Below are 20,799 nucleotides of genomic sequence, written 5' to 3' on the forward strand. Positions count from 1 at the left end.
TCTGTGTAGGTTTTGGCGGCTTCTGTGTACCCTGAAGAAAATATTGCTGCTCTGATGCCATATCCCATGAAAATTGCAAATTTTTCCTGAACTATAAGAACCATTTCCCACCATATTCTTTCCAGTCTTCCTCCTGGTTTCAGACTGTTGGTAATATTTTGGCCTCCACTTTGGTTTGGAGGCTTGGGGATTTCTTGTTGCTGTTGTCTTTTTTGTTTTGTTGTCCTACTTTGAAATGCAGATTAATTATTTCTCCAGCTTTTTACTTTGACTGTTTACTCATAGGAGAAATGTATTTGTGCAAGTCTACCCACACATACAGTAATTTAGTTTCACTGGGGCCTTTTGCAAAGTATTCCTAACTGACCCTGCTGGGTGACTCTCTGGATGGTTTTTTTTTTTTTTTTTCCCTCCCCATCTCCCAGGTTGTTTGAGCACGGAAAACATTTCTTCCATACTGTCTGTGTTCTGTTTCATTTGACTCACATTTCCTTGGATTCTTTATTCGTATTTCATGGTACTGACATTCAAGAATAAAGATGTAATTGAGAGGCATGCCTGGAGTGGGTAGTTTGTTGTTAGCTGATAGTTTGATTGATTAAGACGGTAGGATTATTCTGCTTGATCCTGACCTAACACATTGGCTCACCTTAGTGGACTGTGGTACAAGGACGATGGCAGGTGCAGGGAATTGCCCACTTCAGCAGCGCTCTGACATACTTGTTCTGTCTCTCTTTCCCTCAGGAAAAGCTTTGCCAGCAGAAGTATAACGTCTCCTGCATAATGATCATGCCCCAGCACCAAAGGCAAGGATTTGGACGGTTTCTCATTGATTTCAGTAAGTGAAGTACTTTATTTACTTTCATGATCCAGGGAGCTGATGGCTGTTAAAGGAGAGTAGCACATAAAACTTTATTTAACCTACTTTGTTGTTTTTATCGATAGATAACGGGTTTTCTACTTATATTTACATAGGTTAGAAAATCTTCCTCAAGTGAAAAATGTACTGCTGCTCACTATTGTACTCTAGGAAATTGAGACTCGATCTCTCGGCAGTGTCACCAGCTCGCAAAGCCATTACCCTGAATGAACCGGCAGAATTACATTCCATTCTGTGGGGCTCATGCTCATTAGCACCAAAAGCGGCAATTATTTGTGATTAAAGCCAAAGGAGTTGTTATTTAAAAGGATTTTCAGCTTTCTAAAATTTTGCCTATAATCTTGTGCAGTACAGAGCAGGAAAGGGATCTTTATCTTCAGAAAAACAATTCTTTAGGTAGCCTATCCTTCTAGGCTGTCTGGTAGAAATAAATATCTTGTTTTGTTAATTTCCCTTTTCTATTACAGAAATTATTACAATGTTCGTATCTAGAGGTTGCCCAAGAAATATTTTTTATACACATTTGTATCTTCTGAGTCTCCTCAGTAAAAATCGGAATACTATTTTAAAGTACGCATAGGATAATGTTTTTTAAAAACTGGTAGTTTTTTTCTCCTTGTGTATATTATACTGGATGTGTTAATGTAGTATTAAGGCTGCATTTGGAGAATGGATTCAAAGTATCCAGATAACACGAAGGTGGGGTATCCCATGATAATAATCACTTGTAAAAATCTGTCGCTAGGAACTGTGTGCTTCTTCATAACCAGATTTTAAACTGAAAGAAGGAAAATATAGCAGATCATGTAATCTTCATAAGGTACATCAGATGCAAAAGCAAAATGTAAATGTCCTCAAGAAAAACCATGAAGCAACATGTTGAGTCTAAATCTATATTATTAGATGTTGAAATGTTAAAGTTTGGGTGTAAGATATAACCGTATAGCAGCTTTGGACGGATTGGTATAATTTATTGACATTGAAGGATATTCTTTTTTGAAGTATCTTTTGTTTGTTTGTTTTAATTTTTTTTTTAAATCCAAGGGGAATCAGAGCTTTGTAAATTTTTTGTTTTTTTTTTTAATAAGTATTTTAATTAATTAATTTATTTATTTTATTTTTGGCTGTGTTGGGTCTTCGTTTCTGTGCAAGGGCTTTCTCTAGTTGTGGCAAGTGGGGGCCACTCTTCATCGCGGTGCGCGGGCCTCTCACTATCGTGGCTTCTCCCATTGCGGAGCACAGGCTCCAGACGCGCACGCTCAGTAGTTGTGGCTCACGGGCCCAGCTGCTCCGCGGCATGTGGGATCTTCCCAGACCAGGGCTCGAACCCGTGTGCCCTGCATTGGCAGGCGGATTCTCAACCACTGCGCCACCAGGGAAGCCCCTGAAGTATCTTTATTGATTATTTTTACATTTTCAGATGACATTTCTAGTTATTTAATTTGTTACCCTAGTCTTACTCTTCTTTCTTGATCTAGTTATCCCATGGAGGGCCATCTTACCAGAAGTTTACCATTTTTATTTTACAGTCCTAGTTGTAATGAGTTCTAAGGGCAAATCCAATTGTGTTGTTTTGGAGTTTTTTGGGGCCACTGTTCACAAGTTGTTCCTAAATACTATAATTTCTGGTATGCATAGCAGCCATTCGAGCCTTAAACTTTGGATAGTATCTGCATGCTTACAGAGTAAGGCACGTCTTAGCTCAATATTCAAGATCTTCCAACAGCTAGTTCCAGCCTATGTTTTAGGCTTTTTCATGTATTATTTCATATATTAATCTCCATTTGCTCAAATATTCTGAGCAAGTTCCCATACTTCCATTCTTTGTGCAGTCCCTTCCTGAAATGACCACTTCTTCCTTCTCCAGCCTCTGTCTGTTCAAAATCCTACCCATTGTTAAGCTAGCTCAGGAGCCTCTTCTTTTTGATCCCACCTCCTGGAGTTTCATCCCGTTCTCTTCTTTGCTCCATATCTCTGCAGTGTAGCACTTAGACTCAATTCATTCTTTTGTGGTAATTATTTGATCTAAGTGTCATACTTCCAACTTACTGTAAACTCCTTGGATACCTTTTTTGTATTCAGGTGGACAGTGCACTCAATAATCTGCATTAGATGTATTTTTGTTAAGTTGTATTGAATCTCCCAAGCAATGTGGTCACTGCCCACGATAACTTTCCACCTAAAATTTAAAAGGGACTGGTACTTACCGGGTAAAAATGCAAGTCTCTAAATACAGTAGCCTCTTACTTGTACAGTGTGATCTGGTACTGAGGCCTTATGCATAAAATAACAACCCAGGAACAAAGACATTCCCTTCAAATGCTAAATCTTTATGTTAGCCATTTTAGTGAAAACTGTATTAGAGTCTACTCTGTTTTTTTAAAACATGAACTAGGGAACACAGTGGAACCTATCTGGATGGCTCAGGGCCATCATGATAAATGCCATCCATTAGGGTGCATCCAGGCAATGCAGTGCTGCAGGTGTCATTTTAGATTTTCTCTTTCATATACCCTTGGTATCACCCTGCACTGGAGTGGGTTAAGGAGTATGATGAATGATTTGAATAAAGTTGAAAGGGAATTGGTGCTATTTCTTCAGAGAAGAGAAGACCAGGGGAAGAATTTTATAGCACTCAAAGAAAATGGGGACTGGTATAAACCCAACAGAAATTCAATTTAAAGCGAAAAAATAATTCCCTGGCTACACAGGTTTTAAAGAAGATAGAGTAGGCTGCTGAAAAAATTGATAGCATCTCCTTCTTTGGAGTTACTTAAAATAGTAGATAAATATCTTTCTATGATGATTAGATCCAGTCTTTTGCAGAAGTAGGAGATAAACCCCATGACCTCGCATAATCCTGTCAACCTTACATTTCAGAACTCAGGGAAAAACAGATAACTGGGGTTACAGGTTTTCTAAAATCTGCTCTGTTTTTTAAAGGAACCTTTTAACAGTTAGATTTATTTTATTTCTGTTTGTACGTGAGCCTGAGGGTCTTTTGGTCGGGGAGGTATTTTCAGTAATTCAAAGAAAGTTGTAAGGCAGGAAATCTTTATTTTGTCTATAATCACTGCTGGTTCAGGAAGCCAAAACAAGATAACAACAGAAGGAAAGCTGTTCTCTGCCCAGCTGCCCATTGGCACACTGGATCATAGACATGAGTGAAAAATGATGTGTTGTGTGTATGTAAAGAACTGTGAATCCAAAGCTTTGAACACTGTTCTCCAGGACAATCAAGAGGTGGAATGGTCATCCCAGGACCAAATGCTGTCCTTGAAATAATGTTGTTGTCTGTCTCTTCCTAGGACAGCTTGTCTGGGATGTGTCTGAGCAGGGCTTCCCAGGAGGTCATCTGCAGAGCTTTGCCGCAGTGACTAAAGGGCACCAACTCCCAATCTGCTCATAAACCAACTCATGGGTTTTGTAACTCTGCCCAAAACTTAAGTGGCTCGAGGAAGGAGTGACTTGTCATGGGTTGAAGCTGATACTACATCTCTTTTTCTCTCCTGGTTTCTGAGATTCCCTCTCTCCCTCAGTCAGAAAATTTTAAAGTCCTCCCCATCTCTGTACATACATACGCGCGCGCGCACACACACACACACACACACACACACACACACACACACACACACACACACACACACACACACACACACACACACACACACACACACACACACACACACACACACACACACACACACACACACACACACACACACACACACACCCTCAAAAGTTAAGAGAAGCCCCCGCCCCATGAAACTTTTGTGATTCCTGCTTCCGAGCCTCCCAGGACAAGGCAAGTAGCTGCTTTTCCTCCCAGGGTGTTGCTGGATCCTGGGGCAGCCGCCAGGCCATGCCCTGCCCCTGCTGCCAGAGCTGCCCAGCAATGCCTTATCCAGCTTACTATTTTTCCTTTAATTTTGAAATAATTTCAGACTTAGAGAAAAGTTATAAAAATGGCACCAAGAATTCCCATATACTCTCTACCCCAGTTCCCCAGATATTGACATTTAATCACATCTGCTTTTTGCTTTTATTTCCCTCCCACTGCCTCCCCATCCCCCTCTATCATATTGAGATGTATTTCTTTTTCGGAATCATTTGAGAGTAAATTGCAGACCTGTAGCACCTTTACCCTTACTATTTCAGAGTGTTTTTCTAAAAACAAAGATGCTTTTACATGTAACCACAAATTATCAAAACCAAGAAGTTAATGTTGATTCAGCACTATTATCTAATCTCTCTACCTTGTTCAAATTTCAAATTTTGCCAGTTTTCAACTAATGCCCTTTTCCAGGGGGGGAAAAATGTTTTTTCCCCTGTACAAGATCTCATGTTGAGTTATGTCTCTTGAGTAATCTGGAATAATACCTTAGTCATTTTTTTGTTTTGTTTTGTTGTTACCTTGACATTTTTGAAGTGTACAGGCCATTTATTTTGTACAATGTCCCTCAATTTGGGCTTGTCTGATGTTTTCTCATGGTCATATTCAAGTTCTCGATTTTTTGGCAGGAATATCACAGAAGTGCTGCTGGGTCCTCCTCAGTGCCTCTTATCAGGATTACATGATCATTTATTTGTCCCATCACTGGCTTAAGGTGGTGCCTTTCAGGTTTCTTCATTGTAAAATAACATTTTTCCCTTTGTAATCAGTAACTATCTGGTAAGAAGATACTTTGGGATTGTGTAAATATCCTGTTTCTCATCCAATTTTCACCTACTACTTTTAGCATTTATTTATGATTCTTAGCTAAAATAGTTATTACTTTGGTAACTACCAAATGGTGATTTTTAAAATCCCATTGTATATTCTACTTATTTGTTGACATTTGGCTGTAGGGAAGAGCTTCCTTTATTAATTTTTTAGTTAAATAATTACTTCATTTATTTCATTAGTCTTTAATTTATATAATTATGGACTACTCATGGATTTTTATTTTATTCTTTGGATTATAACCTGTTGCTGCCATTATGTATTTTGATGTTCAAATTGCCCCAGATTTATTCAGTGGGAACTGCTTCAAGCTGGCTCCTGTGCCCTTCTGACATGTCTGATCCTTCAGCCACTTCCTTTGCATTCCAGATCAACACCACTGCAAGGTTGTAGTCTATCCTTCCACGTTTCTGCGTTTGTAACTCTCTTCTCCGATAGTGAGAAACCTGACTTCCATTACCCACAGTATATTTATTTATGTACTCAGTCCTAGAATACACATTAAGTAGTTTTAGAATTGCGAGCTCGTACCACTGTGTAAAACAAACCTCCTAACTAGAGGTCAGTTTTTGTATGTAGCTCTTTTTGACTTTACCCTGAGTGTATTTTTAGTTAAAGTACTGTTTCCAAATGTTAGTTAGGTTAGTTCTTTTAAATTTTTCCCCCTTCAGGGAGGTTATATTATTCATTTGAAATACAGTTAGGCTTATTTGTTTCTGTTTGTTATCCACTTTAGTTTTTCTCTATCCTTGTGTTTTTTTTTTTTTAAGACTATAAAACATTAACATGATTTTCAAAGTTGAAACTACATTAAAAGGTATACTCAGACAAGTGTCACTCCCCTCCTCCACTCCCTCCCCCAGTCCCATTCCTGACCCTTTCCTGCAGGTCGCCAATCTTATTAGTATCTAGTTTATCCTTCCTGTGTTTCTTTTTGTACAAATGAGAAAATAGATGTGTGTCTTCTAATTTCTCCTCCTTTCTTACACAAAAGGTAGCATACTATACATAGTCTTTTATGTTTTGCTTTTTTCCGCTTAAGAATATATTCTGGAAATCACTCCATGCTACTTCATAGAGATCTTCTTATTTTCTTCTACAGCTGCATAGTTCTCCAATGTGTGGATGTATGTATGTGGATGAATATACTTTATTCACCTAGTCTCCTAGGTATAGACATATAGGTTGTTTCCAATATGTCACAATTTTAAAAGTGCTATAGTAAGTAGCTTGGGCAGATTTTGACTGATAACATTCTTACAGAGCGGTGAGAGTCTGTTATATATACTTCCAGTTTTTTAGGACTCTGCTTGGCTGGGCCATTGCCCAGCAGATAACAGGCTTTTACTCAAGTCTTCAGAGCCAAAACCCTGCCTGGGGAGCAGGATACAAAACCCATGCTCCTTGACTGACCTGGGAGAGACCCAGGGAAAGCAGCTGATTCAGCAGTAGGTTGCAGGACATTGTGCCAGGTCATGGTGAAAGAGGCTGACATCAGCACTTACTTGTGTGTTTGTGTAAATGCATTTATCAGATTCTAAACTGGATAATGGAGATGGATGAGAAGATTCATTTCTTACCTCTTCATTTAACATTTGTTGATTGGGGCACCTTAGTCTACACTCTGCTATATACCAGCAACAAAAATGAAGAAGACATAGCTCTTGCCGGGTGGTCAAGTTCAATGACAAGCCATCAATTGCTGGGCAGTACATTTCTACAGTAGATATTGAGAGCTCATGGCATGAGAAGTTAAAGTGAAAACATTCCAGGCTGAGGGAAACAGCATATTCAAAAGCGTGGCCATGTAAGGAAACATGTTAGATGTTTGGATAACAACAAAAGAAACTCCAAGTAGATTAAAGACTTAGGGATTAACAAAAATAAAAAATAAAGACATTAAAAAAGAAGAAGAGGGGATTTCCCTGGCGGTCCAGCAGTTAAGACTCTGTGCTTCCAATGCAGGAGGTGCAGGTTCGATCCCTGGTCGGGGAACTGTGATCCCACATGCCTCGCAGCCAAAAAATTTTAAAACTAACTAACTAACTAAATAAATAAATAATTTTTTAAAAAAGAAAAGCAATAGAAGAAAGGATATCTAATTATTTATCTGATCTTTAGATGGTCAAGGACATCCTAAGCATTAAAAGAATGAAAGAAGTCACACAAAAAATACATAAACTTCACTGTATAAAAGTGTAAAACTTCTATGTAGGAGAAAGTATTAATATTTAAAAGTAAACATAACGGGAAAGATGTTTGCAACAAATATACCAGGCAAAGTTTTGATATCTGTAGTATTTAAAAAAAATATAAAAGTAAAGGTTTGATAGTGTTAAGACATAAACCCTAATGGAAAAATGAGCAGAGGACATGAACACAGAATGTGCAGAAAAGGAAAATCACTGGGGGCAGCAACATTGCTGACATTTACTGAGTGTCTGTATGTGCCAGTCACTGTCCTAGGAGCCCTGACGCATTCTGTCGTCACATCAGCTGTTGAGATGTGTGCTTTTAACCTCATTGTACGGGTGAGGAAACTACTGACAATGGAAAAAAAAACAAAAACAGAATAACCTCAGTATTCAAAGGTAAGAGAGAACCATTCCCCTGAGAAAATTACGGTACATTCATATAATGGAATGTTATTAGCCATTGAGAATTATGTTTTGAAGAATTTTTTTTTTTTAATTCCCACTTATTTATTTACTTACTTACTTACTTACTTATTTATTTATTTATTTATTTATTTATTTATTTATTTATTTATTTATTTATTTATTTATTTATGGCTGTGTTGGGTCTTCGTTTCCGTGCAAGGGCTTTCTCTAGTTGCGGCAAGCGGGGGCCACTCTTCATCGCGGTGCGCGGGCCTCTCACTATCGCGTCCTCTCTTGTTGCGGAGCACAGGCTCCAGACGCGCAGGCTCAGTAGTTGTGGCTCACGGGCCCAGTTGCTCCGCGGCATGTGGGATCTTCCCAGACCAGGGCTCGAACCCGTGCCCCTGCATTGGCAGGCGGATTCTCAACCACTGCGCCGCCAGGGAAGCCCTTGAAGAATTTTTAATAAAATAAAATACTTATGATAAATAAGTGGCTTTCAAAATTGTATATATAATATGTTCTCGATTATGTAAATAGTATATGGACAGAAAGAAAGGAAATACACTTCCAGATTATCTGTAGAATTAGAATTACAGGCAATTTTAATTTTCTTATACCTTTTGTTGTAACTAAAAAGCAAATTAATTTAAGAAGCAAGAGTCAGGGAAGGCTGATGTAGGGCAGTGGCAATGAGGATGTGTGGAAATGAGGCAGGTGTTTTCCTGTTCGTTCTGCAGCAGGTAGAACTCTGCCAGGCACCTAGTGGTGCTCAGTAAATACTAGTTGAATAAGTGAATGAACTGAGCTTGGAAAGGTAGTGAGTGCAGCTTTGGCCATGTTGCCTTTGCTGTGATTTTAGGCATCCGTGTGCAGCTTCCCATGGAGTTCAGAGTTCAGTAAGGGTATGCAGTAGGGGGAGCCTACAGGGAATCGTGGGCGTGCCATAGTGGTTGAAACCATAGGTGTGAATGAGGACAACCCAGGGAGAGTGTAGGGAAACAGGGCTGAGGATGGCGTTCTTGGAGTTCCAACATTCCAGGGGCTAATAGAGGATGAAGTCATCAAGAAAATTGTAAAGGGTCCAGAAGTAGGAAGAGGATCAAGAGAAAATGGTGTCAGGGAAGCCAAAAGAGGTCAGTATTTCAACAACAATGGTACTCATAATCATAGTTGACATTTCTAGAGCACTTACTATGTGTCAGGCACTGTCACCCGAATCACACACATTAACTCGCTTAATCCTTGCAAAGACCCTAGGAGGTTGGTTACTGTTATCATCTCTCTTTGCGGGTCACAGAGACACTAAGAAACTTGTCTCAGGTCACTCCCCAGCCACTGTTCAGTGCCCCAGAGAAGAAGGTTAAGATAAGGTGTAAAAAGTATACTTTGGAGGACTGTGTATAAGTGGAATTTAAAGAAGCAGATTCAAAAAGCTCGACTGTCAAGGGCTGTAGGTTGTTTTTGTTTTTAAGCTAGAGAGACTGGAGCATTGCCGGGAAGAAGAGAGGGGAGCACTGATGGATAAAATCAAAGAGAGACCAAAAAGTGATAACCAGATGGGTTGTTTAGTACAAGCTGAGAAAAGGCATTTGATGAAATTCAATACTCTTTCCTAATTTAAAATAATCAAACATACTAACTTGAATTATAAGAATTCTAAATCTTGTATTAACTTTTTCTTCTTTGTTTCAGACTTGACTTACTCTTAGGGGAGCTATAAAGGGTAGATGACAGTTGGGTCCAAGAGTCTACAAACGTAAATCTATAGTTTTCTTGAGACTGGTATACAGATGACGTTTGTCAATTACATAAATTGTCAGTTAGCTGTACCTTCAGTCATTTTAAAAACGACTGTCTGTTTATTTGTAGGCTAATCATAAAAGTTTGTAAGCAGCTTCAGTTCTTGGCTTTCTTTATTCAATATTAAAATACTGTACGATGTGTCAGGGTTGCACTTAATGGCACAGAACTCACTCTAGAGGAATTAGGAGTGGTGGAATGAGTTAGGCACTCATTTCAGGAAATCCCCTTTGCTGTTCTTTTCTATGATCTTACATGTTGAGAGGTTTCACTTTGGCTTTCATAGGGAATGTATACTGTTTACAAACTGAGCCTGTCATTGGTGTGTGCTGCTAGAAGACGGCTGCAGATGACCCAGTTTTGTGCCTACAAGTTATGAACTTGGTCACGTCGCAAGTGTGGTTAGCAGTGTCCTTGTACTTGTTTCGATTTCTTTTTTTTTTTTTTTTAAGTTTAATTTTTATTTATTTATTTATGGCTGTGTTGGGTCTTCGTTTCTGTGCGAGGGCTTTCTCTAGTTGTGGCAAGCAGGGGCCACTCTTCATCGCGGTGCACGGGCCACTCATTATCGCGGCCTCTCTTGTTGCGGAGCACAGGCTCCAGACGCGCAGGCTCAGTAATTGTGGCTCACGGGCCTAGTTGCTCCGCGGCGTGTGGGATCTTCCCAGACCAGGGCTCGAACCCGTGTCCCCTGCACTGGCAGGCAGATCTCAACCACTGTGCCACCAGGGAAGCCCCCCCGATTTCTTAAGAATGGTGTGTGTGCGTGGCCACACACACACACACACACACACACACACACACACACAGACACACCTGGACTTAAGGAAAATAAGAAATACAATAAACTTTTATGGAAGGATGCTTCTGCGTACAATTTAATATCTAGTTTCACTCTCACTGACAATTAATGGGTTAATTTTCCACGCCCTCATTCTTTCGCCGGTCTGGTTCTAATGACAGAGATCTCTTCGTTAGGTACTTCAGAGAGTCCAGACCTACGCTTGTCTTTCCTTTAGCCTCCTTATAACTCCTGGTTGATTTCTTGAGGAAGCACCACTTAGATGAGAAAGCATCTTCTCTCTGCTTTCCTGATGTCCCTACTTCTCTGCCCTTCTAGGTCCATCAAGCCGAATTAGAAAGAAAGTCACATCCTGCATCTCTGCCTAGAAGGGTGTGATGTTGAGAGGCTAATCATGTTAACTCTCTCAAAGAGAAAACTTCTTCCCCTGTATCTTAGACGCTAGCTACTAGCTTAAATGTTATGTTATGTATCTAAATAGAGGAATACATTTCACAGTATCTCAGGTTATCAGCTAGCAACTTCCGGTTTTAACAGCCTTCAGTAGATTACTTTAAAAGAGCTACCACTTACAAACTTTTTTTCAAAACACAATTTAAATAAAACTTAAGAATACTATTAAGCAAAGATTTAGAGTGATTTCATCCTACCTGAAAATTGCTTTTTTTGGAACGGCTTTTTGATCCTGACTGGCCTATCTCCTATAGAAAGTAGGAGTTTTAATTTAGAAATTTGGTTGGTTGGGTTCCAGTGTACCACATTTTACCTGTTAGTAAATTCTAAAGAACCAAGACTGGACAGGAGTCACTAGCTTCTCTCAGAGGGCAAGTTGAGTACAACATCAGGGCGAGCCCGCAGGAGCTGGGTCCTAGCCAGACAGGCCCTCGTGAGACACACGATGCTCTAGCGAGGGTCTCTGGGCATCTCTGCACCATTGTGGTTGACTTAGGGCTACACTTTCCAACAAGTGACCCAGGAACCAGTCCAGGTAGCCAGAGATGGTGCTAACTTCATAGCTCTGGTGCCAGTCACCTCACCCTGAGCAGACTTATCCTTTTACCTGGCAGGCATATGAATTCTGTCTTCTCCCTGGTCGGGTAGAGGCCATGCAGCACTCCCTAGGGGCATAAACTCTCTGTTGGGTAGGCTGCAGCATAAATATTTCACTTTCCCCCATTTGTGAGCCCCATAAGCCAAGTATCAAAGATGTGTTCTGAGAGACCATGACAGTGTGTCTTAGGTACATGATCTATGACTGAAACACTCTGACCCCCTGTGAGGAGTTAAGCAAACTGAATGAAGGAGCTGTATATTTGACATGTGGTATTTACCTACTTATGCAATTTTTATTTAATAGTTTTCTCTTTTTTCAATGGCACTGACCATAAAAAACATGTTCTAGGCTAAGTGCAAAATCATTTAGAAAGTTGGATATGTCTTATATATTCATGGTTTATTACCCATGATGGAGGTAGAGTCTTTGTTCTCAGCTGTAATCTCACCTCCTGGAAGAGCCTGGCACTGAGTAGGTCCTTATTATTTATTGAATAAATGTTAAATGAATTACCTCTGGAAGAGCTTTCTTAATGTACTTTCTCTTCTCACACATGATTCTTAGGAAGAAGAATTTTATATTATTAGGACATAATTAATCAGGTGTGGTTTGCTTACTTCCAAATGATGTCGGGTACGCCCTGCCTTCTTTTGAGGTCCGGTATTTTTGTTCAAGGGCAGCCTCTATCTTAGGGTCATATAAGTTGCATCAGAAAAGGAGGCTGTCGTTAATTTACTATAAACCTTGGGCAGAGAAATGAGAGCTGTGACAGAGTTCACATTTACACACAGTTGGTCGAAGAGACACTTATCTTTTCCTTACTTCTATCAGATAATTCGTTTCTTCATGCATTTATTTTGGAAGGAGAATTCCAACTTTAGTCCTTGGAAACTGTCAAGAAGGCTTCTCTCTGCAGAGCTTTCCCAGCAGCTGTCCTCCCCGGGTGAGCACAGGCAAGGCAACCATTAAAGAATAATAAGTTATGCTTTTGAAATGGTGCTCGAGTCCTTTATGGCCTTTTCTGAGAAAATAACTGCTTCCCCACCTCCACCATGACACTTGTTGGAAGATAGAACCAGCAGCTGTATCCTCAGACTTCTGCTGGGTTTTAGAAGACATGTTTTGACCTGTGTAATCAAGTATAATGATGACATATATTTTAATAGGCTCCTAGTTTATAATATAATAAGGAAAATGGCTGTTTTTCCTTATTTTCTCATTATAATATGTTGCACTAGAAGCCTTTGTCATGACTGCTTTATTACATTGGGCTGAAGTACACTATATTTTAATATGCTAAAGATAACATCAAGGTTGAAAATTGAGCTCTCAGTGATTTATTCAGAGGGTGACTGTTACTGAATACATTGAAATAAGTTGCATGAGGCAGTGCAGCTAACGATTTATTTATGTATCTTTTTTTAAACTAAGCTTGTCATAAATAAGAGCAAATAAATAGCTCTTATAGAATAGTTTGTATTCATTGCTTCAATGAAAACATTGTAAATATGAAACATACGGTCTGCAGCAACCGTTTTGCCTTACATAGCTGAGAATTTTTCAAGTTTTGGCATGCAGGTGGATTTTTTTTTTAACAAATCTTTTGTCTGTTTAGATTTCTAACATTGACCGGCATTTTCAGCAAGTCATTTTGAAACCCACTACTGGGCAAATTCCACTCCAATAATTAGTATGAGAAAACCTAGCCATCAAGAGTAGAGGGAACCCTGGGAATACCCTGGCGGTCCAGTGGTTAGGACTCCACGCTCTCACTGCCAAGGGCCTGGGTTCAATCCCTGGTCGAGGAACTAAGATCCCACAAGCCGTGCAGCGAGGCAAAAAAAAAGTAGTAAAGGGAACCCTGGCAACACCATCACGGGGACTAGGACTTGTTCACTGCCAAACTCCAAACCACAAGCACAGTGCCACGCACGTAGGAGGCCAGCCCACAAAAGGTTTGTTGAGGGAGTGAGTGAATAAATGAATCCCCAAATGTAGTCAGTCCTCTTCTTTGTGTCTCTGACAACACCTGCCAGATTCACCCAGCCAGCTTATGGCAGAATTGGTGCTTGATCTCAGATCTCCTCTCTGTCTTTGTTTGTTTTCCACTCATTGATCCCTTTGTCCTTTCCTTCAGTCAACATGCTCTGCCAGAGTTGGCCTTGGTGATGAGACCATCAGGATAAGTGCTCCAGTTCTTGCCCACAGGGAAGTGGATAGTCAGACACAACGAGGATTCACCCCGCCATGTATGCCGTGTGTGTGGGGCTCCATCAGTGCAGAGGAGGAAATGCTTCCAGCTCTCGTTTCTTTTCCCAGCTAAGATATATGCAAGGGAAGCATTTTTCCATTATTAAACCAAGAGCAAGAAAGATTTTGCTCTGATTGGTGGAAATTAGTGCTATACCTGGTTTTGGTTTCAAGGGAACTATATTCCCCATAAATGTATTTTCCAGCTTGTAGTATTATGTTTGAAGTAGAATTTTCTAAGATAATAGTTTGATAACGTCCTCTCATGAGGGTATTTCTAAATAATATATTTATAATTTCAGCTGGTTGTAAGGTAGTAATTTTTTAATATCAATTTGTTTTGGGTAAAGCAATTTTCTTGCATTTGTTTAGAATTCTGTTAGGAAAATACTAGTTAGAAATCTGGGGAATTCCCTAGCGGTCCAGGAGTTAGCCCTCTGCAATTCCAGTGCTGGGGGCCCTGGTTCGATCCCTGGTTGGAGAACTAAGACCCTGAAAGCTGTGCGGTGCAGCCAAAAAAAAAAGAGAAAGAAAGAAATCTGATTTTTTTTCTCCCCCATAGATTTGTGTTTAATGTGTTTCTGCTCTAATATTAGTGCTACATTTTCATGTTTGCCAATATAAAAACCTTGTTTTATACTTATTCATGTTGAGTCCTGCTTTGAATTAACATCATGGAGGAGCTCCTTTTTTCAACAAAATTGTTTTAAATTAATGTTTATAAAGTGCTTAAAAATAGTTGGGTGGATTAAAAGTAATTCAGTTATGCATTTATCCACATTGAAAAAAATACAGCAGAAGGTATTGAAAGAAGTGTTGCTGAAATCTTGAGGAAAATGTAATATAAGTAGACCTCACTATACCCAATATGTTTGCATGTGTCCTTTTTGGGGACCAAATTGAACCATTATTTAAAATGAAGTAGAGGGACTTCCCTGGTGGCGCAGTGGTTAAGAATCCGCTTGCCAATGCAGGGGACACGGGTTCGATCCCTGGTCCAGGAAGATCCCACATGCCGCAGAGCAACCAAGCTCGTGCGCCACAACTACTGAGCCTGTGCTCTAGAGCCTGCAAGCCACAACTACTGAAGCCCGTGTGCCTAGAGCCCGTGTTTCACAACAAGAGAAGCCACTGCATTGAGAAGCCCGCGCGCTGCAACAAAGAGTAGCCTCCGCTCACCACAACTAGAGAAAGCCCGCGCGCAGCAACAAAGACCCAACGCAGCCAGTAAATAAATAAATAATAAAATGAAGTAGAGAATTCTTTCTGTAAAAGGAGTTTTCCTATGTTTCATACTAGACAGCAAGGAGGCAAAAATTATATTAGGGTCTTGTCAAAAGGACTCAGGATTCAACTTGAGGAGGCTCCCACTAGACATTAAATATAATAATAAAGATAACAATTGCAATTAATTGAAACTCATCAAATGTATAACCTCACACATTCATAATGACATTTTAAAACAAACAAAAGAGGATGATGGGAACTAGTATCTTATCTTGCAAACTGGTAAATAAAGCATTTAACCTGCCTTTCCTACATGAACTATACCACTAGGTAACCAAATAGTAAATGAAGGGAAGCATCTTTTTATAAACGTATTCCAGCTAATAAATGAAATGAAATGATAGAATTAAAACATCACGTTTTGCAGTTTCGCCAGTGAATTAATGGATCTAGACATTGAACAAGAGCAGCAGCAGACATTGCAAAAAGGGGGACAGAATTTATGTGCTTCGTGATCAAGGAACATACCATCATCTGTAGTTTTGTCAGTGAATCGAACTCAAGTCTGATCAAGCCTCTGGATCCAGCTGCCATTTTGCAGGAAAACAGAGGAAAAAGGAACAAATTGAACTGCATTGGATGTATGCAATCAGGAAAATCCAGATTTAGGAAACTCTGTAGTCAAATGGCCCCTGTGCATCAGCAGATAAATTATAAGGAAAACAAGGGAGTGGAGGGGGGAACGCATAGATTAAAAGAGACTTAAAAGACATTCCTTATTCTTTTTTTAATGGACAAGATTATACTGTAGTGCCTGGGGACGTTTTGGTGATAAAAGTATAAAGAAACACGAGGGATTACTATTAGTCACGATTGTGGTCACTTACGAGGGAGAAAGGAGGGGTGAACGGGATGGGACAGATGGGAGGTTTTGGGGGATAGCTGGCAAACTTCTATTTCTTGATCCCGAGTGATGGTTATAAGGGTGGTTGTCTTATAATAATCCATTAAGCTATATATATTTGTTTAATGTAGTTTTTTGTATCTGTGTTTTATTTTTGCCTTTGTTGTTGTTTGTTTTTTAAAGAAAGTGGTGGTCTTAAAATAGGAGGTTGCGCCCTATGGTGTTGTTTCAGGGCTTAGATTTTTGTAACTTTTAGAACTGGAAAACTTTTTTTATTTATTGGTGGCATTATATTAGTGATGTTTGTTTTTCACCTTTTCTGCTTTGAGATCGAAACATGAGTACAAGGGTATTTGGTGTATTGGTATCACCTTTATGTCAGACTTTGCAGAATCATTTTTATGTGAAGGAAATGTACTGAAATTTACTAGAATCATATCCTCTCACGTGTTGAGTCAAGTCCATTAGAAAAATAGCATACCTGTAAATTACACTTCCACTCTTAAACCTAGAGAAACATAAATGAAGGGCTGTGTGTTAACACAGGTGATAAAATAGAGGATTTGGGCAAGGAATAGCTGTGCAGAACTGGGGTGGACTGAGGAGAAAATATGGAAGAGAAAGGCCGAAGAGATACAGAGACACTGCAGCATTGGGACTTTTCTCTTTCCTCCCTCCCTTCCTCTCTTCCTCCTTCCCTCCATCCCCTACCTTCCATCTTTCCTTCCTTCCTTTTTTTTTTTTTTTATCCAAAATGAGGGAAAGCAATACTGGAAGACATTGTAAGTGTAGGAAATTGCCCTTCCTTCCACCTAGAATACCAGGTGTTCAGCAGTTCTAATATTTGGGGAAGATTTTTAGGCACTAGAAACAGCGCTTACAGAAGAGAAAAGATGTTAAAAACTTAGATTTTAAGAAAGGGAAAGAAAAAGGCTAGAATGTCTTAAAATATGCTGAAACAAGGTTCTGCTGATTATTTATTGCAAAAACAGGCTTCCTCCTTCTTAAGAAGCAGATGATTCTCTGTTCATAGATTAGAAGTCCTGCCCTGTGGTTTGCCCAGTGTTGGAGCTTTTCCCCATGATTTAAGGAAGCTAATGAGATTTTTTTTCCTACCAAAGCAGAAAACGCGTCTGAGGGCTCTGACAGCCTTCTACCCCTGCAGCTTTCAGTTACATCCAGTTAAAAACTTGCAGACCATAAAGAATGTTTTTAGAGAGGAAATAAAATGAATGATGCCTGTGAATTTGTTTTAAATGTTGTTTATTTTACCAAATAATTTAGATAAATCTTTCTTGAAAAGGAAGAGAAATCCTCAGTTTTCGTGAATAATCTGGAGCTTTTCAGAGGATCACTTTGAAATACCTCCCTGCCAACTTTTCATAAATTAAGCATAAACTTTCTTTGACCTCATCACACATAATTAAATAGCCGTTGAAGGGTTAAAACCAAATAAAAAGCGATTCTGTATCTCGATCCACATTCTCCTGCAAAATTATACAGGAAGTTTCTTTTGGTTCTCAAGCAGGGTAATTACAAGAGACAGTTATATAATTTACAGTTTCAATCTGTTCGTCCTTAATCACATAGTTCCACCTAGTTGTATATACCCCCAGGAGTATCCACATCATAGTTTGATTTGTAAATGATGATTGCAGTGTAATTGATTGCTTGCATGTAGCATATTGAATTGATTCTTAAAAATGAACTTTAGCTGTTAACATGTCTATTTGAGTTCCTGTTATTTATGTAGTTTGTGGTTCTTGTGTTCAACAGTTGCATACTGGTTAACAAATTAAACTCCCAGAGCTTTTTTGCTTATTAAATTTGGAAAATGGAGTGTCTGTCTACAACTTAACTAGAAAAGTGCCTAGAACGCAGTGGGTGCTCAGCTGCTAAACGCACTGCTAAACCATCCCAACGCTTGGAAAGTTGGATGGACATTCTTTGATTAACAGTGACCACAGAGTATAAAGGCTTATGGGGGGTAATATTAATATATTGTTACTGAAGTCTCAGCTCTAAGTACTGCTAGAATTAGGGAGCCAATCTAAACAGTGGACTTCGAGAAAGGTATCACCCACTAACTGAAGGGGTAAAAACTGATGTCTTTTCATACTGCTGGTGATGATATTGCATAGGTTTTTGTTTTTCCAACAGCTAACATCTGACTGTAGCCAGTTTGGGCTTTAAGATCCCTATAGGATTAAAGGCTAGATACCTACATGATACCAAGTCCACTGGCAAACCAGCCAGTCACTTGACTGAATACCTCACCCCAGCCCAGCTCCCTACCCCACCCCCCGAAGCCTACGCATCTGTCAGAATGGGCTCATCAGTAACCCTGTGGGGATACCAATTTATTGCCAGAGGCTTTTTACCTCGAATCCTGTTTGAAAGCTTATAGGAGATAAATAAAAAATAAATGAAAAGAGAAGTTTTCGACTTCTGTAGACCAGTGGAATAGGACTGTTTGTCTAGATGACCTGAGGACAACTAGAGATAGTTTCTCTGCCTTACATTTTCAGCATTAGTTGATCAATCAGATTGAGAGATAGGCCGTGCTTTGATTTTAGAAAGTTGTCTCAAAGACTGACAAATCCCTTTTGAAATGTACTTTGAAAACAAAGAAAAATTTTAGAGAGATTTCTCTTCCCACTTTTTTCTTTCTTCAGTCTTGCTGTATTCTTGTGTTTGCCGTGTGAAAGCTTATCACCCAGGATTAGCAGGTAAATACACACACACACACACACACACACACACACACACACACACAGTATTTTAGGGGAGTTGTGGGAGAGCAAATGGAAAGGCAAGTTGCTCTTCTAACTGTCTTATCTCCAAACTTGGTCTGAAATCAGTGGCCAGTGTCCACATTGGTTTAAAGGCCCCCTCCTCGGTCGGCCGGGAGGATTAGACCAGACAATGAACTATCTCAGCTACCCCCCCAGAACCACAGAACCTCAGTGGTCAAAAGAAACTCTAGTTTTTGGTTTTAGTACTTTACTTAAAGGAGAGTTCAGTTGTAATGTTTTACAGGAGAATGGTCTCACAGGTGAAGTATTATGAGTACATACAGTTACTTGCTCAGAGGAGATGCTTTATTTGAAGTGTGTATGGGTTTGATGCAGTATTTAAAATGTTGTAACTGTTCAAAGATAAATTCTTGTTACCAGGATTTTGTAACTTAAATATGAAAATTTTATCCAGGTTTCAACTTGGAAGAAATTAGTTTCTGAAATAGTTTTTCAGATTGAATCTCCAATGTGGACCTTTGCCTATTTACAAGAAAGGACATAATTTTTAAATGCCGAATTACTTCATCGTAAAAAAATTTTGGGGGGTAAATTTGTTTTTCCCAAAACTTTCCAGAATTTAAAAGTGGTTTGAACTGTGGAAACCTATAAAAGGTCAAAGAGGAGGGCATTCTTCTGACATGTCTTTCTAATTTCTGTCACTTCAGAGGTCATGGTACCCGTACTGTATTGCTGTTACCTAACCAGAGGTGCCTCTGAGTGATGAGTCAGAGCTTTACTTAATTTGCAATAGGCAAGGGCCTCATAAAGAATCTGGTTACTTCCCAAATATATTTAAGGAAAGATATTTTTTAAAATTCTTGCCTTCCCCAAATGATTTTAGTTTAGGAATAAGTGATACTGACAAAGTGTAACATCTCTCATTCCCTGATCATTTTATCCTGTCAGAGGTGCCTCATTTTCCTAACAAGAAAATTGAGAGACTGAATCTACTTCATACATGATCATCTTCTTAGAAAGAAAAATTGTATTGTTGTAAGACACCAGACCAGGACCTTGCTGGTGTGGTGACATGCCATACATAAACAAATGTTTCTCAGTTAGATGTTTAAATAAGTGAAGCTTCTGTGAAGTCTATCACAGAGCTCTCTGCCAAGTGACCCTCTCCTCCCTGGCCTCAACTCTTAGATGTCTCTGTTTTGCCCAAGATTCACCTTCTACTTGCTATAACCACAGCCATTTGGGGAGACAGAAATGGAGAAGTGGGATTGGTGTTGCACCCCAACTTAATATTCTGGCCAAGGTATAGTCCCCAAGACCCTTTGCCTAATATACCCCCTAATACATCTGAGACCAGAGTGGCTTGAGAGGCAAGAGTTGAGACTGGGTGGGATACGGACATCTGTAGATTTTTAAAGGCCTTGAGTGATTCTGGTGTGCAGCCAGGGTTGAGAACCATTGGGCTAGACCAGAAGATAGAAAAAGGAGAAATAAAGCGATGCAGTCTCACTCAGGTAGATTATCGGTTATAGAACACCATTAACTCATCTTTGGCCTGTGGCTGTCTCACAGGGGTCTGTCTCTAGCCCTGGTCACCCCCAACTTAGGAACTCATTCACAGATGTTCACCCTCCTCAACACAAGGGCACCACAGAGGGAGGAGAGTCCCCTCTCCTGCCTCCTGATGCCCTGCTTATGAGTTTGTTTTCGTGAGTTCATATCAATACCTACCTTTTCCCTGAGTGACTGACACAGAATGACCACCCCCTTCAAGAGAGGCCATGCCCGCTCACAGAATCC

The 20,799-nt window shown here is 39.7% G+C and overlaps 1 protein-coding gene across 1 annotated transcript in view; it reads left to right on the top strand.

Moving 5' to 3' along the window:
• Nucleotides 1-20,799, top strand: part of KAT6B (lysine acetyltransferase 6B) — a 179,872-nt gene that overhangs the window by 140,797 nt on the left and 18,276 nt on the right. The window contains 1 exon segment of the mRNA XM_068547944.1: nt 745-838. Within this exon segment, the coding sequence (XP_068404045.1) occupies nt 745-838 (94 nt within the window).

Source organism: Eschrichtius robustus, chromosome 7 (genome assembly GCF_028021215.1).
Source record: "Eschrichtius robustus isolate mEscRob2 chromosome 7, mEscRob2.pri, whole genome shotgun sequence".
In the NCBI taxonomy this organism is placed as follows: domain Eukaryota; kingdom Metazoa; phylum Chordata; class Mammalia; order Artiodactyla; family Eschrichtiidae; genus Eschrichtius; species Eschrichtius robustus.